The sequence below is a fragment of the Malaclemys terrapin genome, chromosome 7, assembly GCF_027887155.1.
Source record: "Malaclemys terrapin pileata isolate rMalTer1 chromosome 7, rMalTer1.hap1, whole genome shotgun sequence".
Taxonomy (NCBI): Eukaryota; Metazoa; Chordata; order Testudines; family Emydidae; genus Malaclemys; species Malaclemys terrapin.
The window spans coordinates 83,721,381-83,749,103 of record NC_071511.1 but is presented as its reverse complement, the minus strand read 5'-3'; the positions used below and the strand labels follow the sequence as shown (position 1 = coordinate 83,749,103).

The 27,723-nt window shown below is 40.3% G+C and overlaps 1 protein-coding gene across 2 annotated transcripts in view; it reads left to right on the top strand.

Annotated features, from left to right (window-relative positions):
* Positions 1–1,395: 1,395 nt before the first annotated feature.
* The window catches only part of LOC128840419 (solute carrier family 25 member 16-like), a 67,323-nt gene continuing 40,995 nt past the window's right edge, over positions 1,396–27,723 (top strand). For both annotated transcript variants that reach the window (XM_054034350.1, XM_054034349.1), the window contains exons 1-8: positions 1,396–1,721; positions 4,257–4,349; positions 6,662–6,795; positions 8,794–8,857; positions 18,279–18,400; positions 18,991–19,057; positions 20,188–20,350; positions 21,194–21,262. In XM_054034350.1, the coding sequence (XP_053890325.1) occupies positions 1,643–1,721; positions 4,257–4,349; positions 6,662–6,795; positions 8,794–8,857; positions 18,279–18,400; positions 18,991–19,057; positions 20,188–20,350; positions 21,194–21,262 (791 nt within the window). In that variant the 5' untranslated portion in view covers positions 1,396–1,642. The remainder of the gene's footprint in view (positions 1,722–4,256; positions 4,350–6,661; positions 6,796–8,793; positions 8,858–18,278; positions 18,401–18,990; positions 19,058–20,187; positions 20,351–21,193; positions 21,263–27,723) is intronic.

The following is a 27,723-nucleotide window of genomic DNA, read 5'->3' as shown; positions in this document are numbered from 1 at the left end:
AGGCACTCTGTCCCTATTTTCTCCTAGTTTGTGGATTGTACTGAGGGGCTTAGTTGGGAGATAGCCATACAAAGTGAGACAACAACGAGCATGCTCAAAGGCAGAAATGTAGGCACTTCGGGAAATTTGGGCATTTACTTAGTTAATTTAGGCACCTACAAGGTAATACAAGGTTTGGCAGCAGCTGTGCAGGGGTTTTGTGGCTTGCAGTGCAGTCTAACATTGGGGCTTAGGTTCCTAAGTACCTTTGTGGATCTGGGACATACCAGAGCAGGGGTGGGCAAACTATGACCTGGGGGCTGCATCTGGCCCTCCAGAAGTTTTAATTTGACCTTTGAGCTCCCGCGAGGGAGCGGGGCATGGAACTTGCCCTGCTCTGGTGCTCCAGCCGGGGAGCGGAGTCAGGGGCTTGCCCCGCTCTGCGCAGCTCTTGGAAGCAGCGGCATGTCCCCGCTCCTATGCATAGAGGCAGCCAGGGGGCTCCACATGCTGCCCCCACCCCAAGTGCCACCCCCATTGGTCAGAAACCGTGGCCAATGGGAGCTGCAGGGGTGGAACCTGTGGACGGGGCAACACGCAGAGCTGCCTGGCCACACCTCCATATAGGAACCAGAGTTGGGGACATGCCACTGCTTCTTGGAGCTGCTTGAGATAAGTGCCACCTGAAGCCTGTGCCCAAAACCCTTGTCCCAGCTCTGATCCCCCTCCTGCCCTCCAAACCCTTCGGTCCCAGCCTGGAGCACCCTCCTGTACCCCCAATCCCTTATCTCCAGCCCCACCCCAGAGCCCGCATCCCCTCCTGCACCTCAACCCCCAATTTCATGAGCATTCATGGACCGCCATACAACTTCCATACCCAGATGCGGCCCTAAGGTCAAAAAGTTTGTCGACCCCTGTAGCAGAGTAATGAAGTTTACAGATCTCAGAGAGAAGTTATCAACTAGTTGTGAAAGCACAGGCCAAAGCCATCTTTTTTCAGCTATGCTGAGGCCTCTGCGCCTAGTCTGCAGGAGCATTTTGCACACCAGCCCTCCCTTCGGCCCCGCCAAAAAAAATGGTGCCTGCGGTTTTTCCATCCCCAATGAACAGATGGTGCCAATCTCGGTAGCCACATATAGAACTTGCACTCTTCATTCTTCGGGGAAAACCGAACACCTCAGGCGGGAACTGCGATCCCTGCACACGCAGGCAGACACCAGCCTGCCCCAGGGCTCAGGGCCAGAGAAAAGTGTGGCAGGCGCCGGGGGGGTCTGGACAGGTGCAGGGGGAGCCGGCGGGCTGGCCCGGAGCGCTCGCATCGCGCACACGAGCCGCCCCAGGGCTGCGCCACGGGCGGGGGAGGATACAGCGCCCGCGCAGGGCCCTCCCTGCCTCTGACGCGATCAGCCGGCGCCGCTCGCCCGCCCGCCTGAGCAGCTCCGAGGGCTTCTGACCCGAGGCAGCGGCCTGGGCCATGCCCAGGCAGGAGAGAGGCGGCCCCGACACCTTCCCGGCGGCGGCTCCGGCGCAGTGATCGTAGCTGGCTGCTCCGCTCCCCGTCTGGCTCGTGTTGGGGCACGTGCCGGCACCATGTGCTGGGGGCGCCGGGGGCTCCCTTAGTGAAACCTTCCTCCGCAGAGCCGGCTGCGCCCCAGCTGCCCCAATGGACACGCAGGGGCCGGCGGAGCCCAGTGCCGCAGCGCACAGAGACTTCTACTGGCTCCGCTCCTTCGTAGCGGGAGGTAAACGCCCCTCGCCCCCTGCTCTCTGCCGGCAGAGGCCGCGGTGAGACCCCTGCTGCTGGGCACCCGCCATGCCGCTGGGGCTCTGCGGCACTAGGCTTTACCCTCCCCCTTGGTGTGGCCACCAAGCCCATGATAAAAACGGACATGAACCCATTGGCTGCGTGCTGTGCCCCAGGGGCCCCCTGGGCACAAGGGATGGGGGCGGTAGCATATGGGGCCCGCAAAGTGTGGGAAGTGAACATCTTTGGCATAGGAGAGGCATGGTGTTTGTTATATGGGGAAAGAGATAAGCGGCTTTCATTTGAACAACCTCACATTGTGCCCTTCTGCCCCTGTCACTGATAGGGAAAACTTGGGTCCCAGGAGATTAAATGACTTGTCCAAGGTCACGTGGCAGAGCTAGCTGTAAACCCTAGGCCAGGGGTTCTCAAACTTCATTGCACCATGACCCCCTTCTGACAACAAAAAATTACTACACAGGAGGAGGGACCGAAGACCAAGCACAAGGGCTTCTGTAATCTTAACTCTGGGCTATGGGGCTGTGGCTTGGGCTTCAGACTTGCTGGGGCCAACACCAGCCTGGGTGGGTAACGACCCACTTTGGGGTCCTGACCCACAGTTTGAGAACCCCTGCCTTCGGCCATGCTCCATTTTATACTCACCCCAGTGATCATCTAGCTTTCAGAGAACTGTCAAAAAATGGTACTTGCCAAGGAAATAGTTAACATATTGTATATAAAAAGAACAGGAGTACTTGTGGCACCTTAGAGACTAACAAATTTATTAGAGCATAAGCTTTCGTGGACTACAGCCCACTTCTTCGGATGCATAGTCCACGAAAGCTTATGCTCTAATAAATTTGTTAGTCTCTAAGGTGCCACAAGTACTCCTGTTCTTTTTGCGGATACAGACTAACACGGCTGCTACTCTGAAACCTGTCATATTGTATATAGGTTACCCCAATGTTGTAAGCAACATCTGGTGTGGCTTCTGTTGGGGGTGGCAGAGGAATATGTTCTAATAGGTCTTTTTCATAACTACTATCAACCTAAGAAAATGAGACAAACTGCCTTTTAATTCCTTCTCTAGGATGATTAGTGTTCTTAAGGATTGTGAGAGGATGTTGAGAATCATGGCCATAAACCTTATTTCCCCCACCCCCCAAAAAATCATTACAGTATAGTTATTTCATTTCCAAAGTGAGTTAAATTAACATGCAATAAAATGCCAGATAATTTGAACCCCCCCACACCAATTTTTGTGTGTGGATGCAAGGCAGTTTATTCCCCTTGAAAACTAAAGTTATTCCAAAAAAACCTTTCTCATGGTACACAAGACTTTAGAAAAAAGAAATGGCCCCCAATGTCTTGATCCTGCCAGCTAATTAGTATGCATGAAATTGCAGGATTGAGATCTAAATGTTAAGTAGTATTCTTTGACATGTTTTAGCATTATCTAAAAAATTAGATTGGTAAAGACGGTTGGAGTCTCTTAAGTGTTTATGAGGTTTTGGAGACCTGTTGGTGCTAAACATAAAAATTTGAAGGAAAGAAATTTCAGAGACAACATTGCTTTAGTATTGTCTCTTTACAGCCCTTTCCCCTTGAAAACTGGATCTTTCTAAAGACCTGGTTGGAGTCAACAGAACTAACTAGTAGACAGTTTTTTATATTAATATTCTTTAGAATATTATAAATAAGTGGTGTCTTGTGAGGGGACAGTTACCTGTATGTTTCTGCTTAATACAGCTTGTTTAATTCATGCACATACTCCTATTTGTATGCTTTTCAGAATCAGAAAAGATCATTACCTAACTTCTAACCAGATGCTGAATGCTCAGGCAACCTCATTAGCACATTTAGGAAAGTCTCTTTTTCATGTGAATGAAATATATTGTGCCTGTAGTCGTGACTTCTGAAAAATAAGGCTATTTTAAAAAAAGAAAGAAAAGGAGGGAAATATTAGAAAACGCTCTATGGAGAAAACACAGACTTATATCCCACACAGATAGGTCCTCATCTCTCATCACTGTTTGTAAAGTGTCATAAAGATCTGTCTACTTAAGTTTCTCATTCTTCTCTCATCACCGTGAATCTTAGTTTCTAATTGTTATATGTACCAAATATTATTGTTGAACCCCCAGCACAGAGCTTGACCATGGAGAGAAAGCAGCTAGGATGGCAGAGAAGTTGAACTCTGTAGACTTAAAGAAGAAAAGTAAAAAGAGGATGGGAAAGTTAAAATAACTTGCTGAATAACTGCATGTGGTTGTTGGGGGGCATTCAACAGCTAAGAAGAACGGTCTTTTAAACAAAATCTAAAGATCGATTTTACTAATTTCACTAAGATTTTTAGGATTTTTTGTTTTAAATTACATTTTTCCTGAAAACGAAAGCTTATTTACTTTTTTAATACTTTAGTTCCGGGGGGGGGAAACATTGTTCTATTTAAAAAGAAAATACGGTGGAGAAATACTTGATTTAGCTGTTGACATGAACAACTCAAACTTCCCCTGTTGTTGTTGTTGGTAAGGTGTTGCAGGATGTTGTGCCAAAACGACTATTGCACCATTGGATCGAGTAAAGATTTTACTGCAAGCTCATAATCACCATTACAAACATTTAGGTAAGATGGCTACTGTACATTTTAAAAAGTTTAAATTTTATACTATTTAGGAAAGTAGTGTCACTTCTACTTACCAATATGATTGCTGTAAACAAATGCAATGATTGGATAGGCAGTTGCTTTTTATGAGCACAATTTCATTGTCTGCTTGCTGGATTTGGTAGGTCTGCACACAGGGGACTGTAATTAATACTATGAGATTGTTTATCCAAGACCAATGTTCATTCAAAAAATGTGTTTATAAACAGTGAGATCCTGCAAACCTTACTCATATGTGTAACAAGACTAAGAAAGTGGAGCTACTTGGACAATTAAGGAGTGCAGGAATTGGCATTTCATTTATGTTTTTTTCTTAAATGACTGTGTAAACTCCAGATTAACTACTGTAATTCAAAATTATTCCCAGAACAACTGTAACACTGCCCCCTTCTGCACAGATTAGAATCATTGCATGGATGATGCCTGGATATTCTTGCACAACTTCATTGAGTTGCAGGTACACAGTAAAGCACAACCTTGAATTGGATGACTTGTTCATGTAAAATACCAATTATAAATCACATTAACTTAAAAATCCAAGAAATTTTGTTTAAAAAGAACATTTGGCAAGGAGAAATACTGAGTTATAATACAATATTGAAATGATTGTGCTTGATATACAAAAGAAGAAGGGAACGGCAGGGGCACTCGACTGCAATAGCTGAGTCTGAATATGCAGTCTAACAATCATAAGCTGAAATAGCTGCATGGTTGATTCTAATATTCTTCTTATCCCCTGAATTTTTTTTTTTTTTTTTTTTTTTTTAGAATATGCAATTATCAGTTTATATGTTCAAATCAAATTTCACCATACTGCGGATGTGTGATTTGATACTGGAGTACAGGAATGACTTTGATTTGAATTAAATGCACATTTTAATTAAACATTCAGCAGAAAAAAAACGGTGGGGAAGGGAGAATAGGTGAAAAATGGATATAGAGAAGAAAATGTTACATAGGTTCAGTTAGCCAAAATCCATGTTAAATATTTATACTGTCTCTTAATGTGTGGAGTTAAAGAAACATGGACCGCATGACATGTATCTTTTAAAATAAAAGCAGTTTTCAATAAATGGTTATTTTTTGAGGGGGAGGAGGGAAATTTTAGCCATGTCAAAAGTATTTGTTCTCACTGAAGTTGTAGCAAGTATGAATTTCTAAAACTAAACCTTGTGAACATGAAGAACCATTCTCCTGATGTGTGAAAAATGCCATCCTTTTTGTTTGGATAACTAAACAGAATTTTAGCAGTTTAAAAAAAAAATCACTTTTGGGCAGAGGACAAAGATAAGAAACTTCAGTTCAATGAGTAAATATTTGTCAAAGTCAGTATTAAAAATTACATCTGAATATGAAAAATGTTTACATATTACAAATAATCTTTACAGTTAATTGAAAGATGTGAGAAAATATTTGTTTTTTTTTAAATTTGTTTAATTTATGCATTTGATATCAACTATGTATAGTATAGAGAGGAGGGTTTGTAGTTAAGGCCCTTCACTGGGACTTGGGAGGGCTGGGTTTAGTTCTTGGTTCTGCCACAGATTTCCTATATGATCTTGGGCAAATTATCTCTTTGTAATTCAGTTCCCCATCCTTAAAATGGGGATAATAATGCTGCCGTTTCACAATACCCCTCTGGGATAATAAATTCATCAGTGTGTGTTAGCTGCTTACATACCATGGTGGTGATGTTGTAGTAAAGTCTGTGGATAGTTTTTTTTTTTTTTTCTCTTTCACCTTTGTAGTCAGTTGTTTATTCCCTCTTTGTGTTCTACACAGCAGCGTTGGAGAAAAATAAATTTTAAAAATAGGAAAATGATTGTAAAACCACAAATTTTGACAGACTCAGAGGCAGGTGTAGTAAATTAGTCACTTTGTAATTGACTAGATTTAAAGTTATCAATGTCGGTTTTAACTTGTGTGCTGGTAGTGTCCAGTTTTTCAGTATTTCTCTGGGGGGATGATATCACATGGAATAGATCTCCCTCCTGCCAGGTTACATTGCCCCAATTCATGGGGCATCAAATGCATAGATTCATAAGGAGTTTCCACAGAACCTGGGTGATAAGAAGGCTGGTGGAAATAGGCCCAAATCTCCCTCCCTTTGACCACATTTGGGCATTGAAAGCTAGTTTTCTGCCCTCCACACTTACATAAGAACAATATGATCTGGCCTTAGTTATATGCATACTGTCTTATTGTCAGTAATACTTGCTGGAACATTTTTTCATTGTAACTCTGTTAAATATCTTTTTTTGTATTGATGACAGGAGTGTTTTCTACATTGTGTGCTGTCCCCAAAAAGGAGGGTTACCTTGGGTTGTATAAAGGAAACGGGGCAATGATGATTAGAATATTTCCATATGGTGCAATTCAGTTTATGGCATTTGACCAGTATAAAAAGGTAGTTTGATTTATTTTGTTTCCTTTTATGGCTACAGTGAATATAGTTTTAAAATGATAAAATAACATTAAAATCGTGTCATTAACAAGCTCCCCCTTTTTTCACATTGGCCTGAATTATGTATTAATCTATTCATTTAAAAAAATGGGGGCATAAGTGAGACTATTTCCACTTTTGCTATAAGAAAAACGGTTCAAAATTTTAGTTTACTGTGTTTGTCTCACTACAAACAAACTGAAATATTTTTGAAAATAAAGCACTCTTGAACCTGCTGCTGGCCATCGTGCTAAAAAAGTGGCCCTCTGATTGTAAAGAATGTAGCGGCTCAATGTAAAATGTAACGTCTCTTTGTTCTTTTTAATACTGTATAGAAAGGTTTATTACTTTATAAATCAAATAGTTCATTTAAATTTGAAAGACCTCCTGTGAGGGCTGGTGAAGCCTATATTTGACCTGCACCGTCATCACAAGAAAAAAATTGGCTCTGCAGGATAAAATGCAGTATTTTAGGATCCCACAAGATCTGTGAATTCTCTTCTAGTGTAGTGCATTTACTGCTCCTGTAATATTGGAGCTTAGATATTGGTATAAGTGTCTACTTGAGAATTGCTTATACTCAATCAAAATTATGCCTTTACTATTGGAATTTAAAACTTCAAGGGTCAGATCCAACTTCAATTGGAGTCCTTCCATTGGCTTCAGTGGATTTCAGTGGGAGTTGTGTTGGCCCCTGAACATGGCTGTGAGGGCTTCTTTCTCAAAGGAGCAAATTCCGGATGGCAGATATTTTGGGGGGAGGGGGAGGAACTACCTGTAGCCAGTTTCAGATGTTTAAATATTTTTTTCCATTGTAACTGCATATTTTAGCTCTCTTTGGAAGCTGTGAGTAGTTCAGGAGAACTTTGAGAGTCCTATCTTCTTAGTCAAAAACATTTTTTTAAATCTTTGTATTTTATGTTGTGCTATACACAAGAATACATGCCATACTTCATAGCAAAAGGGCTTAAGAATCCCAGAGACACCAGAGGCCAAATCATGAGGTCTTTCCTCCTTTTGTCTTAAATTCTTACTTAGATAAATTCCCACTGATTTGAAAATAGAGTGTAGGCTTGAGGTAGATCCTAAACTTAGTCTCAGAATCTGAGAATTCCACTTGGTGCAGGACACAGATCTGATCAACAGTGAATTTCTTATTAGGAATATAACTGTCATACAATACTAGATTATATCTGTAGTTCATCTAGTTTAGTATCCTGTCTGTCAGTGCACATTAATAGATGGTTCAGAGGAAGGTGCAAGAAACCCTATAGTAGAAGATATGAAGTAATCTGCCTATGAGGGAAGTTTCTTCTTAACCCTCACCAGTTGCTTGACTTATGTCAAAACACATGAGGTTTTATATCCCTTCCAAGACTCTTATTGTTTCTTTTAACCAGTATTAATATTAATATAACATGGGCTGTTTTTGCCTATATAAATTTCCAACCCTTTTTTGAATCCTGCTAAGCATGTGGCTTCAATGAACTCTTGTGGCAATGAATTTCACAGGCTAAGTTTGTGGTGTGTGGGAAAACTATTTCCATTTCTCAATTTTAAATGTGTTCCTTTTCAACTTCACTGAAAGTCCCTTTGCTCTGTGTTATGAGGGTGAATAGAAGGCCCAGTCTTCATTCCTTGTACATTATTTTTATACTTGTATTGTGTCTCATCTCTAATGGAAAAAGTCCCATTTTTTTCAGTCTTATCAATCTACATTTGCTGATATAAAAATATTTTCAGTACAGTGGTATACATGACAAATGAGTATAAAAAAATTATTGAGAAGTGCTACCACTTCTTAACAGAAATTGAGCATTCTGTTTTTCATTTGTAATGTCAGATAGTTGCTAACACACACTTTGAAACAGTTATTATACAGTATTTACAAAAAACTCTGATATGCTTCTTTATCATATATCATGTGACTTATTACTGTTATAAAACTTTTTTACTTTGTAGCTAATAAAGAAGAAGCTTGGAATTTCTGGGCATGTGCACAATTTAATGGCTGGATCCATGGCAGGTACAGATTTATTTTCACTTTCAAACACCACTTATTTTCAAAGGTAAATATTGGTTTAGGGCTTAGGTAGTGTTTCTTGAAATAAAATGCCACTAAGTCCATATACAACAAGAGGTCTACCAAAAGACTTGATAGGATGAATATTTCCTTTGGAAAAATTTGTTTTTAATTAAAATAAAACTTTAAAGAATGTAGCAACTTAAATTTTGATTGTGTAAAATCTTGTTAAAACAATATTTTTTTAAACCCAAGATCATTAGAAATGCTTCCCCAAATATTTTTATAATTACACTGAAATCATCTGTTTTTAATCAAATAAACAGTACTCAAAGCATGAAAGTGAAAATAGATTAATTGATAATCATGTCCAAGCTGAGAGAAATATAAAGGAAAAATAGTGAGAAACAGGATTTTAAAAAATTAATTCACTTTTAATAATTTAAGGTGGTTTAGCAACATTTATTAAATAAATTTCTTAATTTTCTTGATTTCTCTCAGCTGCTTAGGCATGTTTGATTTAATATATTTTTCTAGATAAGAGAGACTTCTATATGTCTGCCATGTTTGTGAAATGTACACCATTCACAAGAAGGACATTAAAAATAAAAATGCTCATCTGTTCTGCATTTCTAGTATGCATGTATGAAGAACCTGCTAATATAATTACAGTACTAAAACTGTACTCCTAAAGGGCATGTAAATTTTGATGCATAGTGTTGAAATTAATACCTTACCTTATGACAGTAAAATACAGTATCATACATATATAGTATAGAAAACGTTAAGTTGCAGTGCAGAATTGGCTCCCCAGCTTGGGTACCATAGATTCTAGTTCTAGTATGGGTATAGAAAGATGTTGGAAACCAACATGAAATGGAGACCCTATTTTACAAGAGGAGACTAGAAGAGCTTGGCTTAGTTAGTCTAGCAAAAAGAAGGCTGAGAAGGAATATGTTTGTTCTCTATAAAGACATCAGGGGGCATAAATCAAAGAGGGAGAACTATTTAAGTTAAAGAAAAATGTTGGCACAAGAACAAATGAGTTTAAACTGGCCATAAATAAAATTAGATTGGAAATTAGAAGAACGTTTTTAACCATTAGAACTGTAAGGTTCTGGAACAGCCTCCTAATAATATTAGTGGGGACAGACTCCTAATTAATTTTAAGATAGAGCTAGATAAATTTATCAGTAGGATTGTATGATGGGGTTGTGTGCTGAGATAGGGGTGAGAGGCTGGGCTTGGTGGCTCAGGGAGTATACCTTCTGATCCTATCTCTTATGTTCCTAAATCACATACTTCAGGATTTCAGCTTCACTTGCAGGGGTCAGATGAAAATTTTGTCCTCCCAATTTGTTTGTTTTTGTTTTTCCCTTTCCTCTAAAGCATCAAAGATGGCAACAGCTGGAGGTGGGACACTGGATGGGGTGGGCTGGTGCTCTGAGATGGTATAGAGAATCTTTTGTTTTAGATGCCTGGCTGGTGGCTCTTGCTCATGTGCTAATGGTCAGAATTTAAGGGGTCAGAAAGCAATTTTCCTTCAGGTCAGATTGGGCTCTTGGGTTTTGTTTTTTTGTGTGTGCCTTCCTCTGCAGCATGGAGGTGCTTGCTAGATCATCTGGGTGTCTCACCAAATCAGTTCCCTGCCATTGCAGGGATCTTGGGCACTGTGCACCTTGGCCCCTCCTGTCCTTTGCCTATGTCACAGAATAATTGTTTCCTGAGTGGTGTAATACTTCAGTCTAATCCGGGTTATTGGGCTCAATACTGGAGAAACTGGGTGGGGTTTAGAGGCCTATGATGAGCAGGAGATCAGACTAGATGATGTGGTGGTCTCTTCTGGTCTTAAACTCTATGACTCTGAAATGGGTGGATTCTTTGGACCTTCGTATGATCCCTGGCCTTATATGATGCTTCGGAATATTGTCATGGAATAATTCTCAGCATGTACAGTCTTCTATCCTTTTTTTTTTTCCCCTTCAAATTAATCTGAGTTCTAACAATTATTATGGTATTAGAAGAAATAACAGTTGCAAGCTGTGAGTGTAAAATATGAGGAATGAATTTTTATTTTTCCACTCAACCCAAAACAGCTAAAGATTCAGTGGGGAGGAAAAGCTAATTATTATTCCTACCTTTATATGAAGAGGACTTAACATTGATTGACATTTTCCACATAGTCATTAAATGGTATTAAATAGGTAGCTTTTGTTTTTTAAAAAATTGACTAACCGTGGACTGCTGACACTATTGCCTTCAATTAAGTGGAAAAGAACCTCATGAAATAAAGGGTTTTTCCCCTCTTCCCCCACCCCCCCAACTGAACAAACAAACAAAAGAAGAGCGAACAAAAAGAAACAATCCATAAAATCCTAAAAGCTAACAAAATCTGTTTGGCAAGACATGGTCAAGAACTTGTCTGGCTTTATACAGCATGAAGTGGAATAAAAGCTTATCTTTCTCACCCTCCTCTTAGGGAAACATGTTTTCAAAAGTTTATTCCCTAGTTTTGCTCTACTAGTCTTAGGAATGTTGGGAGTCCTTGTGTAGATAGAGCTACTGCAGCTGCAACCATTTGAAGCACCATGTTGGTTAGACTACATTAACTCTTTTATTTGTATTACAGTGGCACCTTGAGACCAACCAACTATTGTACAAATACTAGCATAAGAGACAGTCCCTGCCACAAACAGCCTAAAATCTAAATAGACCAGATAGAACCAGTGGTTCTCAGCCAGGGGTATGCAGAGGTCTTCCAGGTGGTACATAAACTCATCTAGATATTTGGCTAGTTTTACAACAGGCTACATAAAAAGCACTAGCAAAGTCAGTACAATGTAAAATTTCATACAGACAAAATGAGAAAGTAATAATTTTTCAGTAATAGTGTGCTGTGACACTGTTCTATTTTTATGTCTGATTTTGTAAGCAAGTAGTTTAAGTGAGGTGAAATTTGGGGGCACGCAAGACAAATCAGACTCGTGAAAGGGGTACAGTTGTCTGGAAAGGTTGAGAACCACTGCAATAGACTAAGTGAGGAGCGGGAAGGAATATAACACACATGCAGAGGGAAAGGAAGGGGTGAGCATTGGAGTGAGGGTGGCAAAGGGTCATAGGAGAAGGGAAAGACGAAGGGTGTGAGCATAGAAGGCAGTGGAGTAAGGCTGAAGTGAAGAGACTGTGTATGAAGGTCTAGAAGGGAGTTGGAGTAAATGGCCATTTATCACAGAGGAGAGAAAAAATTGAGCAAAGACTCGACAACATTAGCATCCTAACTGTGCCAGGTGCAACCCATTTACTTCTGCTGGCTTGAGTCTCTGGTTGGCTCTGGGGGAAGCATGGCACTTCACGTGCCCTGGTACCTTTGGAGAAGGGGTTTTCTCCAGCATCCCTGGACTGAGAAATGTGTCACAGGAGAGGGTAATTCTGCCTGCGCCTCTTCTCCCTTGTGATGCATCTGTATGTGCTGCAACTGCTTCTGTTAAGTTGTGTTTTTAAACACTGGAGATGTGGTAGTCCTGTCTAGCCAGGGTTCCCAACATTGCTAATGTCAGTGGGACTAAATCAGTGTTAGTAAAATGATGGGAAACGGAACATATTTCCTAATGTACGCAAGTCAAAGGTATCCCTCTGCCATCTGGAGAAAAGTAGTGAGGATGGGGGAAGTATGAGTGAATGCAATGAAAAAAACCATTGTAATGCATATATTCAAGGAGGCCGGGTTAAAGTTACTGTGGAGACTTTAACTCTGAATTTCCTGACTCTTTTGTGATTCAAATTTCAGCCATAACACTTAATTAACAGATAATTGCTTTATCATTTCCTTTAAGGAAAGAGAGAATTGGTTGAGAGGATAGAAAAAATGGTAGATATTAGAGAACTGTTTAGAGAGAAAACAAAACAAAGAACCCCCTACACACACACTCTCTCTAAAAGGAAGGATTTTGAAAACAAAGCCATTTGAGTTCTCCAAAAGTAAAAACAACTATACTGAAGCACGGAAACGTGTTTTCCCCCTACTTTTGATCAACTATTTTTGGCTGGAACAGTAGGGGAAACACTGTGCTTCAGTATAGTTGTTTTTAGAATAATTGTTGTTTTCAGAATAATTCATGTGGTATAAGAGTAAGTATAAGAAACTTTAGCCCATCCGCTAATTTACAGAAAGCAACTGAAAATAAGGGTTTACAATGAAAGTGCCATCTCAGTATTAACTACACCATCCCTATCGCTGTTATCATACTAGGATGAAGGTACAATACAAAAGGAACCATTTAGCTAACTTCTTGAGATGTAAGCAGTTTAATTATATTGTACAGGTCTATGAACTGTAGAATTTCCTGTAACTTTCTTGGGCTAGGGAAACTTCTTGATCTGCCTGACAGGTCTGCTAGACTTCCAACTATTTTCTCATATGTACTGTTGCTACAGTGAAAAAGAATTCCTTGTGCTGTAGTCATTGGGTTCCATTCGTGGTTTAAAAATAAATTTAGCATGGGTAACTTAGTCCATTCCGCTACACTAATGTAAGAATATACCTTGTGCTTTTTGTGTATTTCAGGTTCCGTTTGAACATTCACTAACAATATAGCCAGATGGGACTCCCTTTGGTCTTCAAGTTAAACTTGTCAATAGAAGTCCTATATTTGGGGAATCCAAAAGAATTTTTTCTATGTAGGTGTTTTTTAAAAAAAGAAGGTTCTGCAGTTTTTGTCTCGGTGTAGAATGATGGAACAATAGAGAATAGTAGTTTTCCACTTGCCAGGAAAAAAATATTTTTAATCAAGGCTGGTGTATATGCAATACATACATTTCATAGGCACAATTCTCCTTCAGCCTTTCTTTCTTTGCTCTAGAGAGATGCTTTCTTTTTTCCTCTTTAAACTTCCATTTGACAAAGAAGGAAGAGTAAGAAGGTGAAATAATGGTAGGAAATCCTGAACAGAACTAGAAATGAATGCTTGTACAGCAGATCTCACTAACAGCTCCCAGGTCCAAACACCACTGGGGAAACAAAACGGAGAGTTTGAAGTAATCCCTGTTGTGTTTCATGGCTTTATGTTCTTTTTGAAGAAGTGGTTTCTTTCAGCAAAGAGGGAGCAAGTTGTCCTATTTTTACAGGTCAATGCTATGCTCTGACTGCAAATCTCAATTCCTGCCTCTTAGCTAGGAAGTATCCTTACTATTTCTAATCACATCAAAGAAGAAGCTGTGGAAAAGATGTTAGCCTAACTCCAGATAATTATGGATAATTTGATCAGCTGTCAAATTTTGTATTGTGGGCTGAGCTCCAACATCTCTATGGTCTAATATTTAGGCAGTAGAGATGAAATTAGACCCTAGAATTTATGCTGAGTCTTTTCCTTTTGGCGTTCATTGTCACAGTTTGGCCCTTGAATCTCCCAGAAGAGGTAGTAGCTATTCTAACTCAAAAAAGAAATATTGATATTTCCTGCTGTATTTCTGCCTACAGAAGGAGTTTTCAACCTTTTTCTTTCTGAGGCCTCCCAACATGCTATAAAAATTCCACAGCCCACTTGTGCCACAACAGTGTTTCTGCATATCCAGTAGACTGAAAGTTAGGGCTGGTGTTAGGGGGTAGCAAGCAGGGCAGTTACCCAGGGCCCCACACCCCAGGAGGTCCTGAGATGCAAACTTACTCAGGCTTCGGCTTTCAGCCTTGGGCCCCAACGAGTCTGTTCTCTGGTTTATTTTGGCGGACCCCTGAAACCTGCTTGCAGCCCCCCAGGAGGCCCCGAACCCCTGGTTGAGAATCGCTGGCCTAGAGGAACAGGGATTAGTGTCTTTCTCCCACTATTTACCATTGATTCCCAAGAAAACATGGAGATTGTGGCCCACACTGGATTTGTTGAGTCATTAGGTCTTTTCAGAGTGTACATCCTTTGTGTACTGGCTAGAGGACTTAATAAAAAATATGTAAAATATGGGTCTTGTTAAGGCCTTTTCACATGCAGTTTTTTGTACTCCTCCATTCGGAGTTTTCCAGATTCAGATGCTGTTTGGATTTAGGTTTGGCCACTTGTGTGCACCAAACTCCTGGAGGTTCTGTTGGCCAGTCTTTGAGGAATATGCATCCAGATTTACCTGGATGACTGCCTGATCAGGGCAGGGATTAGATAGTCCATTTCCTCAAATATAACGGCTTTTTTGTGAACTGTGAAATCCCTTCTGGATAGGACTCAAGTTACTCCACCTTGGAATAGTGTTAGACACTCCATTAGGGAAAGTCAGATGTTGCCAGATGGACTGTAGTCTGTTGGGGCTTGTTTTTGGTAGTGCTGGTCAGTTGGGACTTTGCAATTTACATCAATTGAACCCTGGGTGACACTGCCCCAGAGACACTCCTCATGCAGATGCCTGCTGTTTTGTCAGAAAAAACACTCCACACTCTCTGAAAGGTATCTTACTCTTCTGCAGTGAGTGTGTTATTGGGAGGATAATCCAGGGGGCAAGAACCTTTGGTTCTCTGACTTGAGAAGTTTAGATTGCATAATGACCAATGTCAGCTTTCTGAGATGGAGAGCCAGTCTGTGGATTCTTTACAAGCTCAGTTGGAAAGTTTCATTCAGCTTACTACAATTTGAAGAAACTTCTCTGGAGAAGTCACCTTGTTCTGGTAATGTATAGAAAGATGATGGTGCCTATATACTCATGATATCACTACGAGTATGCAGTTCCAAGAGGAAGCCAGTCTTCTGCCAATGTGTAGAAGCTTGTTCCCCCCCTTCAGGACTTATCTATCTGCTATGGCAAGTTAATTTAAATGTTGATTTGTTTAGCAGGAGTGAGTGGTTCCTGCAGAAAACCGTATGAATTTGTGTTTGTTTTTTTTCCCTGAAAGGAAATAATTACTGATTTTTGTCACTGGGATGTCACCAAAGATGAACACCCGAGTTTTGCTTCTGATGGTTCAGTTCCTTCATAGGTTGGGGAGTGGAAGCTTAACTACTGTCCTTTGTAACCTGAAGATTTCATAAAACTTGGCCGCAAAGTTGCAACAAGAAAATGCCCCTTCTTTGAGCATTCTAATCTCAAGATCATCAACACCTATGCTTCTAAGATGCTAAATAGAGGCCTTCTGTAAAATTAAATACTTATTGTAATAAATCTGATTCTGCCAATAATATATCTGAATGTGCTTTCTACCTTTCCCAACTGAAAATAAAGATTTAAATATATTTTTTAATAGTCTGAAGAGGAGATTCCAAGATTGCCTGGATTTTATAGTTCCTCTGAGACCCTGAGTAATACTGCAATGTATTTCACTTATCTTTCAGTGGTTTTCATTGTAACTGAATCCTACTTTGGAAAAAGAAGTTTTACTCACTGGATGGCAAATATGTCCTTGAATTTTGTTAGGCCTGGACTAAGGAATTTAGTACACCTAATGAGTATGGGCTCATCTTGTTTTCAAACCTCCATGAGAACCTCAAATCCATTATGGCAAAATATTTGGCTTGCTGCCTTTGCTCCCTTCCAGAACAAGTTAAGAGGGTATTTGTTAGATTCTCTCTGCTTAGACTGAAGGGGCTGAAACATGGTCCCTTGGTGCCTGTAATGTGTCAGTATAGTCTCATTTTCCATTCTAACAAGGTTCTGTTCTGCAAGTTTGTGTTTGAGTTTAAAAACTGCAGTATGATGAGCCTGCCTCTTTTTTGGATGCTGGTTGCTCTGTCTGCCCTGTATACTGGACAGTAGTTGTAGGATGGAGTAGAAGAGAAGTGTAACAAGACAGAATTTCATACTTTGTAATTGTTTGTTTTATCTTCCTCTTCTCCCACTTTACTGCCATCTTTGTCCCTTACATTGTGTTTTTTTCTTTTATACTCTAAATGTTTCTTGATTGTGTGTAGGTGGGTAGTGACGAGAATATTAACATTATATAACATATCCTTACCTTAATTGAATCTTCTTTGCTTCCTGGGTTATAATTGTAAAATGGGGATGGGATGGGGGAGGGGGAAACTACAGCAATCTCAGATATTTAGAAGTGATTTTAGTTTTCCCTCCATGTTCCTTGTAAACAATTCATGGGTTACTATCTACCTCATAGCTTAGTGGTAGAGAGAAGCAAATTATTTAAATGATGATGTTAGTGAGGACTGTCATTATTTTAATTTATGTTCTGTTTGTGATCTGCCCCCAAAATGGCAACATCTAAGTCGCTATGCAAATTTGGAGCAGCATGATGGTAGATCTTCAGATTTCTATTGTCCAAGTAAATATCATCTTATGAAGTCTAACCAAAGAAAAATACAGATATAGAGATTTATAATGGAAGTGATGATATAGGTTAACTGCAGGGCATGTCAGTAGTGCTACAATAACACTTGGTCAGATTTACAACCCTTAATCATGTACATAGCATTTATTCACACAACACTGACTTCAAATGGGCTACTTCCACAATTAAGTGCTGAATGCATAATTAAGGACCACAGAATCTGGCTCTGTAAACAATGTGGCATTAACTAATTTATTGTCATTCAGCTAAGAGTAAACAGAAAGATTAGAAAAACATTCAATATCAACATAAATTAAAACTATTATTATAGCCTTATTTTAAGTTTTCATTTAGAATATCTTCAGTGTGTTCTGATACCATTTAACTATACACTGATAAATATATAGCGATTGTATTGTTATTTTTTCTAGCATCACTTTTTGGAAATTAAATGTATAAGTCTGGGATGCTTTCTCATTTAATGTTTGAATATTTAAGTATGGCAGGATTAGGTCCTATGTCCCTGATCCTACAAAGATTTACTCACTAGATTTACTCACTATTCATGCAGGTGAGTAGTCCCACTGACTCCAATGGGGTTATTCATATGAGTACAGTTAGGGCTGGTCTACACTTAGTCCGGACTTCGGACTAAGGTACGCAAATTCAGCTACGTTAATAACGTAGCTGAATTCGAAGTACCTTACTCCGGACTTACCGCGGTCCAGACGCGGCCGGAAGTCTCCCCCCGTCGACGCCGCGTACTCCTCTCGGCGAGCTGGAGTACCGGCGTCGATTGTGAGCACTTCCGGGATCGATCCGGGATCGATTTATCGCGTCTTAACCAGACGCGATAAATCGATCCCAGAACATCGATGGCGTGCCTCCGGACCAGCCGGTAAGTGAAGACTAGGCCTAAGTAACATAAGCCATTGCAGGATTGAGGTTTAGTTGCATAGCTCCTATTAGTGCTGATGGCTACAAATGTAAATACTCCCTGCATGGCTGAGTTTTGTTCTCTTAGCCTTTGATTAAAGGTAGACTTTTAAATTTGACTTTTAAAAAGTTGTTGATACACATCCATATATTAATTGTTTGCCTTGAAAGGATCCTTTGTTGCTTAAAACTATCTAAGATCAATTAAGGTATGTGGTGGTGGTCTTTTTTTTATTATAGGTATAACAGCAGTCATTTGTACTTACCCTCTTGATATGGTAAGAGCACGTCTGGCATTCCAAGTAAAAGGGGAGCACAAGTACACAGGAATTATTCATGCATTCAAGACTATTTATACAAAGGTATTTCATTTTCTCCTTCCATATTTGTTAAAGAAAAATGTGTTGTTTATATTTTTTTTAATGCTGTGCAACACTATTTAATGACCTGATGGAAACTAATGTGAATTTGTCTTCGACTGTGTGTGTAGCACACTCTCATTTTACAAAAGGGTCTGGATGCTCCCCTTTTACTCAAGCTGGTGGAGGGCGGCTCAAGCTGGTGTAAATGGCAGAGGACAACAAATTGGGACTAAGAGTGGATTAGCAGTGGTATATACTCCTGAGGTTTTTGCCTCCGAGAATAATATTTATAACAGGGGGAGGAAAGCAAACATACTTATTTGTGTGTATTGGAAATCATCTCCCTACTTTGTGATCTTGGGTGTAGGAACATCCTGCCTTCTCCGCGCTGTCTCCTAAGCAGCCAATTTATAGTACCTCCTCTCAGCATCTGAGGAAGAGGAAGATGAGGTTAATATTAATACCTCATTGCCTGGCTAGCAGTGTCATACAAACGACTTGTTATCAGTACAGTCAGTTCCATAATAATCTAACTATTTATAATTCTATTTGTCAAGAATTTGTTTGTATTTTTATTTTTCCTTCAAAAGGAAGGAGGTTACATTGGATTTTACAGAGGACTGATGCCTACAGTTGTAGGAATGGCTCCTTATGCAGGTAAGTTAAAAATATTGTTGCCAGCATTATACACGCATCTCAGTTGTATTTGCAAAATTTGTATTAGCTTCTGTTAAACTGAAGGGCTAAATTTCTGCTTGGACAGAATGGAAAGGGCAAACTGCAGGGAGTCATTTGCAGCTTCCTGATGTTATGGTAGATCAGCTTATGATGATGATCAGTGCAAGTTAGAATAGCTGCTGTAACTTATACCACTAGTGAAAATCCCTAAGTGACCTTTCTGAGATGTGAGGGGCCAGTGACTGGGTTCTCTCTCCCTCCCCACCCCTAAAACTTCTCTGATGGAAAAAGGTGTAGGACCTGTTCCTAAACCTGGCCAATCTGGCTGCAGTTGCTGTGTGAAAGGCCCACACAAACTAAGGAGACTATAAAGGGGAAACAATGAAACTGACTCTCTGTTCTCGAATGAAGTAAATAAACTGAAAAGATAAAGAGATTTTTTTGTCTAATTGAAAGAAATTATATTAATCTTAGGTGTTACTTGTAACTATAACATGTTAAATTAAGGTTTCAGAGTAGCAGCCGTGTAAGTCTGTATCCGCAAAAAGAACAGGAGTACTTGTGGCACCTTAGAGACTAACAAATTTATTTGAGCATAAGCTTTCGTGGGCTACTGTGTCTTCAACTGTGTGTGTAGCACACTCTCATTAGAGACAAATGTCTCCAAGGTGCCACAAGTACTCCTGTTCTTTATGTTAAATTAAAAATCACTTTTTTCAAAGTGTTTTAAGATTGTTGGTTAGAAGTTACAAGACAATTGCCAAGTATTATTGTATGCACACTTCCATTGCATGTATAGTACAAAAACTAATTCTTAAAATTAATGCCACACTTTTTTCCAGTGTCTTCTCAACACGTTGCAAATTACAACAAGCTGACTCCTAGACCACACCTAGGTTTGCTATTGGATAAACATGTAATATTTGTATTGATTTATGTAATGTATGTAACTTTCCTCTCTTTCACAGTATTTAATAAAAACCTCGTAAAGAATCAGGAATTAAATAATTCAGTGTGTGATTACTGTTTTATGTTACAAAGATTATGCGTATCAGTAAGAAACTTGCTGTTTCTTAAAGTCTACATAAAATTACATTTTTCTCTTTCAGGTTTTTCATTTTTTACCTTTAGTACCTTAAAGAGCATTGGACTTGCCCAAGCACCTAACCTGCTTGGAAGGCCTTCATTAGATAATCCTGAAGTCTTAGTTTTGAAAACGCATGTAAGCTTGCTATATGGTGGCATGGCTGGAGCAATAGCACAGACAATCTCGTAAGTTTTGGTGGGGTTTGTGTTTGTTTGTTTTAGGGGGGTTTAGCTGCAATTTCTTATTGAAGAAATTATATGCTATCTTGGATTAAGAATTTTTCTTAGATGTAATATTTCAGAGTTAAGCTTTGTTTAGCTGATAGCCAGAAACTAGAATGGACTGACTTCATGGTACTTCACTTTCTAAATGTGTTTTAATTTTGAAGATCTTTAAAAGTATATGTATCAGACCAAATCCTGCTGTCTTTATTCTGACAAATTTCCACTAAGGTAAATTAGAAGCTTACCTAGAGTTGGAGTTGTTTTATACCAATTCATTTTAAAACAAAATCATAGCTACAAATATATATTTGTTACTGTATTTGGCATAGTTTATTTTTATTTCCCCTTCCTTCTCTACTCACTGCCTTTGTCAGATTTTCTCCATGGCCCAGAAGCAGGTGAATTGGTTGGATTTATTTATTTGGCATTTAGTTTTTTCTAAACTAGTTACTTACAAATGTCACACATGCATTTCTGTTGATCCTTTAAAGGTGAGTTTTATTTTTAATGCCATTGTCTTCCCCCCTACATTCTGTTTTACACAAACTGTTTTATGCTCTGTCTGATCTTCATGTATCTTCTTTACTTGTGCCTAATGGAATATATTAAGATATCTGATTCACTGTTTTTAGTTGTGATGGGGGAAGTCTCCCTTCTTGGAGAACTTTCAGCTGTATTGGGCACTGAGTTTGATCCTTCACTCACTGTAAAGGGAACTATGAGATTTCAAATGGAATTTTCTTTATATATTTGTCATGCAAGTAGTTAAAATGCTTTTAAAAAAGCCCCAACTCTCTTCTTTAGATATCCACTTGATGTAACTCGTAGGCGAATGCAGTTAGGAGCAGCTCTTCCAGATGCTGACAAGTGCCTGTAAGCATTTTATTATAACATCCTTTTCAACTGTAGTAGCTGAATTCTTAAATGTATAAGTAAACCTCTTAGTTTAAAACTAATACATGATCTACTGTGCTATAGATTCCTTCATATTTTCGACTTGCGGAGATGGTAATACGTTTCTATGCTCTTAACTGAGAGGGAAACTGTTTTTTTCTTTATTGTGATCTCTTTTAAAAATCACAGAAATGAATTCTGCTAATATGAGATCTTTATTGTTGAAGTTCTTTGTGTTAGGCTTCAATTTACTACAGCTTCACTTGGCATAAATAGGCTCCAAGGGCCTAATCCTGCTTCTGTTGAATCTCAGGGCAGGTCTACGCTATAGCCGGGATCAATACTCTGAGATCGATCCACCGGCGGTTGACTTAGCGGGTCTACAAAAGACCCACTAAATCAACTGCAGATCGCTCTCCAGCCTACCCCGACGAGAAGAGTAAGGTAAATCAATGGGAGATTTTCTCATGTAGACCCCGTGGTAACTTGACCTAAGGTACGCCGACTCCAGCTACGTTGTTCATGTAGCTGGAGTTGGTAGCGTAGGTCAGCTTACCGCGGTAGTGTAGACATAGCCCTAGAATCATAGGACTAGAAGGGATCTCGAGGGGTCTTGTAGTCCAGTCCCTGGCACTCAAGGCAGGAGTGCAGGGGACCATTGTGTCACCAACTTCCATTGTCTTAAATGGTGCAGGATCAGGCCCCAATGTGAATGATTATTTTTTTCTTGTTTACTTTCATTTTCTTGTAACCACAGTACTGATTCACAATGCAGTTATAGTTGGACACTGAAGGTATATCTACACAGCAATTTAGGCCTAGGGCTGAGCCTGGGCTCAAGCCAAACCCCCTTTGCATTCACACTGAAAATGTGCTGAGCCCATGTTAAACTGTGACCTAGACCCTGTTGCTTTCATGTGTGCATGAGGCCCTGACTTGACTCCAGTCCCAGAAGTCCTTCGGATGGGAGTCCCAGAGGAGCAGCGCTGCATGTAGTCCGCAAAGTGACCAGAAGTACCATTACTGCTTGGGAGCGTGCTTCCTGTTCCTGCTCCTCTCGCTGCCACGGTTCTGGCTCGTCCTCGCTGCTGTGCAGAGTTTTCCTGGAGCGGGGAGCAAAGCCGCCAGGCAGGAGGCGGCTACGAGCCCTCAGCATGTTGGGGGTCGTTCCTCCCCCGGCCATGCTGAGCCAAGAGCTCTGCCTCTCTGCCTCCCTTCAAGGCAGCCACTTGGTCCCTGCTCCACTCTCTGGCCCTTGCTCTCGGCCTCCCCTGCTCTCCCTGATGCTGCATGTGCACTGGCATTTGGGCAGTGTGCTCTGTAAGGGTAGCCAGTGGGAGTGAGCCCCAAAACTTCATGGCAGCCTCCCAAGCATCCCTTATCCCAGCCTCTCCATGTGCATGAGGGACAGTGAGAAGGGATCCTCAGGACATTGGCCTTGACTGAAGTTAAAAAAGGAACATATCTGAAATGAGAAAAAGGAATTAAAAACATGTTGGCATTGTGCCAGGTTGGTAGCAACATCCGGTTGGCATTCTGATGCTTCATTGGCAGCTAATCCTGCTCTGAGCTGGATTAATTTTCAGGTTTAAAATATAGTTGCCATAGTCCACACAGAGCCAGGATTTTGGCACTTGTGAAGCAGAAAGGAGGAGGAGGACTAGGAAATGGGGTGAGTGATTCAGTTATATAACTTTTCCATTCCCAGTTGAATCACTGAGGCTTTGATACTGTATTAAAGAAAACAATAAAAACACACCAGCTTTTATATCCATGCTAAATTTCTATTTAATGCATTTGAACCAATCCTCTCCCAGCCCCCAAACACTTGGGCCAAGTTATAAGAAGTAGGACTATTGGACAGCAAAAAGTAAAGAATGTTATTTAGAGAAATGCAAGATTTTCTTTAGCGTAGGAGAGTGAGCTATCAGAGATGGTTCCAACCCCGTAAAGATAATACGTAGGATCAAATCCTGCTTGTCTTATTCGTGTGGATATTCCTGTTGAAGGAAATAAGACTTATATCTGAGCAAGGACTGAAACCAGGACTTCAGTATTTGACCCTATAAAACAAAGGATCCCTGAGGGGTGCTGCAGCAGATTGCACCCCAAGGCCTGGGGATGCACTTCACCCTTCTGCAGCCAGCAGCCCCCGGGTGAGTGTGTGTTTTTTCCTCTGAAACCTACATTTTCTGTCAAACGTCAAAACAAACAAAAGTATTCTTCATTGAACATTCTATTCTAAAAATTAAGTATTGCAAAGTTTTATTTCAATAGTTTAGTAACTCTAGAGGCTGACGTTCTAGTTATCCTCAGAACCTTTTCCCATCAATGTGAATCAGCCTAAAGGTGAAGAGCACAGTTCTCAGATGCCGTCTCAAACTGCATTTTTTTTTTCTACTGAAACAACCACCAAACGAGCTAATTATGCAGTTTATGTACTCGTGTGCTCCTTATGGGCTCCTGAGTCACAACAATAGCACCTCCACAGTTAGGAAACTGGGAGCAGTAGAGATTTCCCACAGTGCACTATGTTCCTAGAGCTAGAGTGTTGACATCGAGGGGAGAGGGGCACTAGGCATTTTGGGATATGTTTACTTTGACTCAGGTCTGTGCACTGCAGTATGGACGCCAGCACCCTAGGTTTGAGCATGGGTCAGAAAATTCTTAACCTAGGGTTAAAATGCAATGTAGATGCTCAAGTCCAGGGTTCTCTGACGCAGGTCAGCTGATTTGAGTTCCACGAACCCTAGGCTTACATTGCTGTGTAAACAGTCTAAGATCAAATATCTCAGGCTCTTCCATAGTGCACTTTGGTAACACTAAGTGAAAACTCCATAATAGAACATTGTTCAAATCTTATTAAAGTCACACTTTTACCAAGAACTAGCATTAATTTGCATGGAACAAATGGAAGTTGAAATCCATTAATTTTCTATTCAGTTATATAAACATCAATCTTTTTAGTTCTTTTTATATAAAAGTCTGATTACTGGTTTTGGTGATCTCTTGCTTCTTGGTCTTGCAGGAACTAACCATTCTAAAGACACTAGGTCTTACACTCAGTATCCCTACTAAGTTGGTATTTTGGAGGAGTCCATATCTCTGACTCCCAGGATGGATGGACAGTGGTCATAATGTTGGTATTTGAGCATGGGGAAAAAGAGGAAGTAAAAGACCTCAAGTTTGGAGGATTATGGGAGATGTGTTCAGGGAATAATTTCTTTGGTAGCCCGTGAATGCTGAGCCATCTTGCAGATCTCTACGACAATACTTACTTTTTTTTGGTCCCTATATTTTACCCTCTGTTGATAATTACTAGTTTCTTCACTTCTGTAAGAACTCCAGTTATTAGGAGGAGACAGGTATTACCAATGGGTGATTCGATCATTAGAAACCTAGATAGCTGGGTTTGCGACGATTGGGAGAACCGCACGGTGACTTGCCTGCCTGGTGTGAAGGTTGCGGATCTCTCGAGATATCTAGATAGGCTTATGTGTAGTGCTGGGGAGGAGCCGGTGGTCATGGTACATGTAGGTACCAGCGACATGTGGAAGGATAGGCGAGAGGTCATGGAGGCCAAATTTAGGCTACTAGGTAAGAGATTGAAGTCCAGGACCTCCATGGTAGCATTTTCTGAAATGCATCCAGTTCCACGCGCAGGGCCAGTTAGACAGGCAGAACTGCAGGGTCTCAATGCGTGGATGAGACGATGGTGTAGGGAGGAGGGGTTTAGTTTTATTAGGAACTGGGGAAGCTTTTGGGAGAGGGGGAGCCTATACAGGAAGGATGGGCTCCACCTAAACCAAAACGGAACCAGATAAAAAGGTCGTAGAACAGTTTTTAAACTAAGGGCTGGGGTAAAACCGACAGGTGCAGAGGAACATGTGGTTCGGACATCCCTTAGGGGAGGATCTATAAATGGAGATTCCCTATGTCCTAATAAGTAAGAGAGGATGGAAAATGATAAAATATAGGGAGGATCTGATGAGAAACAGTCAAATGAAAAAAAGTCCCATTCAATTACATCATGCAATAGGGCACAGCCAAAAAATGACAAGTTTTTAAAATGCTTATATACCAGTACTAGAAGTCTAAATAGAAAGATGGGTGAACTAGAGTGTCAAGTATTGGTATAATAGGCATCACACAACCTGGTGGAATGAGGATAATCAATAGGACACAGTAATACCAGGGTACAAAATATATCAGAAGGACAGAACAGGTTGTGCTGGTGGTGAAGTGGCACTATATGTGAAAGAAAGCATAGAATCAAATTAAGTAAAAATCTTAAATTAACTAAATTGTACTATAGAATCTCTATGGATAGTAATTCCATGCTTGAAAAATAAGAATATAGCAGTAGGGCTATATTACAGACCACTTGACCAGGATGATGTTAATGACTCTGAAATGCTCAGGGAGATTAGAGAGGCTATTAAAATAAAAAAAACCCTCAATAATAATAATGAGGGATTTCAACTATCCCCATATTGACTGAGTACATATCACCTCAGGAAGGGATGCTGAGATAAAGTTTCTTGACACCTTAAATGACTGCTTCTTGGATCAGCTAGTCCTGGAACCCACAAGAGGAGAGGCAATTCTTGATTTAGTCCTATATGGAGCACAGGATCAGGTCCAAGAGATGAATATAGCTGGACTGCTTGGTAATCGTGACCATAATATAATTAAATTTAACATCCCTGTGTCGGGGAAAACTCCACAGCGGCCCAACACTATAGCATTTGATGGACCTTTGGTCTGACCCAGTAGGCTGTTCTTATGTTATGTTCAGAAAGAGGAAAAACAGTTATCTGCAGATCTAATTGCATATACTGCTTCACTTATCAGTTAAAACAGGCTATTTATAAAAATTGTGCAGCTAGTACTCTTTTCAGAGATAAAGTTTGGAAATTCATCTTAGTGCAGAGTCTGAAATGTGAACAGGTATTTATATCTGATGGTATGGGCCCTCTTTGAGGGTTTGAAACACCAATTGCACTACTTCCTCTCTCCACTTTTGAATGTCAGAGCTAACTTTGATTCCATTAGGAGTCTATTTACAGGCTGCTGAGCTGAATTCACTTTGGGCCAATGGTGCACTAGCACTGGGGCTCCCCTACTAAGAGCTGAAATCACTAAGAGCTGAAATCACAAAAGAGCTGAAATACAGAATGTGTTCCAAAACTTGAGCCTTAAAGAGAAGGGGATGGTCTTATGGTTAACATAAGAATGGCCATACTGGATCGGACAAAAGGTCCATCTAGCCCAATATCCTGTCTTTTGTCAGTGGCCAATGCCAGGTGCCCCAGAGGGAATGAACAGAACAGGTAATCATCAAGTGATCCATTCCTTGTTGCCCATTCCCAGCTTCTGGCAGAGGCTAGGGACACCATTGCTACCCATCCTGGCTAATAGCCATTGATGGACTTATCCTCCGTGAACTTACCTAGTTCTTTTTTGAACCCTGTGATAGTCTTGGCCTTCACAACCTCCACTGGCAAGGAGTTCCACAGGTTGACTGTAGGTTGTGTGAAAAAATACTTCCTTTTGTTTGTTTTAAACCTGCTGCCTATTAATTTCATTTGGTGACCCCTAGTTCATGTGTTATGAGAAGAAGTAAATAACACTTCATTATTTACTTTCTTCACACCAGTCATGATTTTATAGACCTCTATCATATCCCCCCTTAGTTGTCTCTTTTCCAAGCTGAAAAGTCCCAGTCTTATTAATCTCTCCTCATATGAAAGTCGTTCCATACCCCAAATCATTTTTGTTGCTCTTTTCTGAACCTTTTCCAATTCCAATATATCTTTTTTGAGATGGGGTGACCAGATCTGCACGCACTATTCAAGATGTGGGCATACCGTGGATTTATATAGAGGCAATATGATATTTTCTGTCTTACCTATCCCTTTCTTATTGATTCCCAATATTCTGTTCGCTATTTGGACTGCCGCTGCACACTGAGTAGATGTTTTCAGAGAATTATCCACAGTGACTCCAAGATCTTTCTTGAGTGGTAACAAGCTAATTCAGACCCCCATCATTGCATATGTATAATTGGGATTGTTTTCCAATGTGCATTACTTTGCATTTATCAACATTGAATTTCATCTGCCAGTTTGTTGCCCTAGTCACCCAGTTTTGAGAGATCCTTTTGTATCTCTTTGCAGTCTGCTTGGGACTTAACTATCTTGAGTAGTTTTGTATCATCTGCAAATTTTGCCACCTCACTGTTTACCCCTTTTTCTAGATTATTTCTGAATACATTGAATAGGTCTGGTCCCAGTACAGACTTCTGGGGGACACCCCTATTTACCTCTCTCCATTCAGAAAACTGACCATTTATTCCTACCCTTTGTTTCCTATCTTTTAACCAGTTACCAATCCACGAGAGGACCTTCCCTCTTACTCCATGACAGCTTACTTTGCTT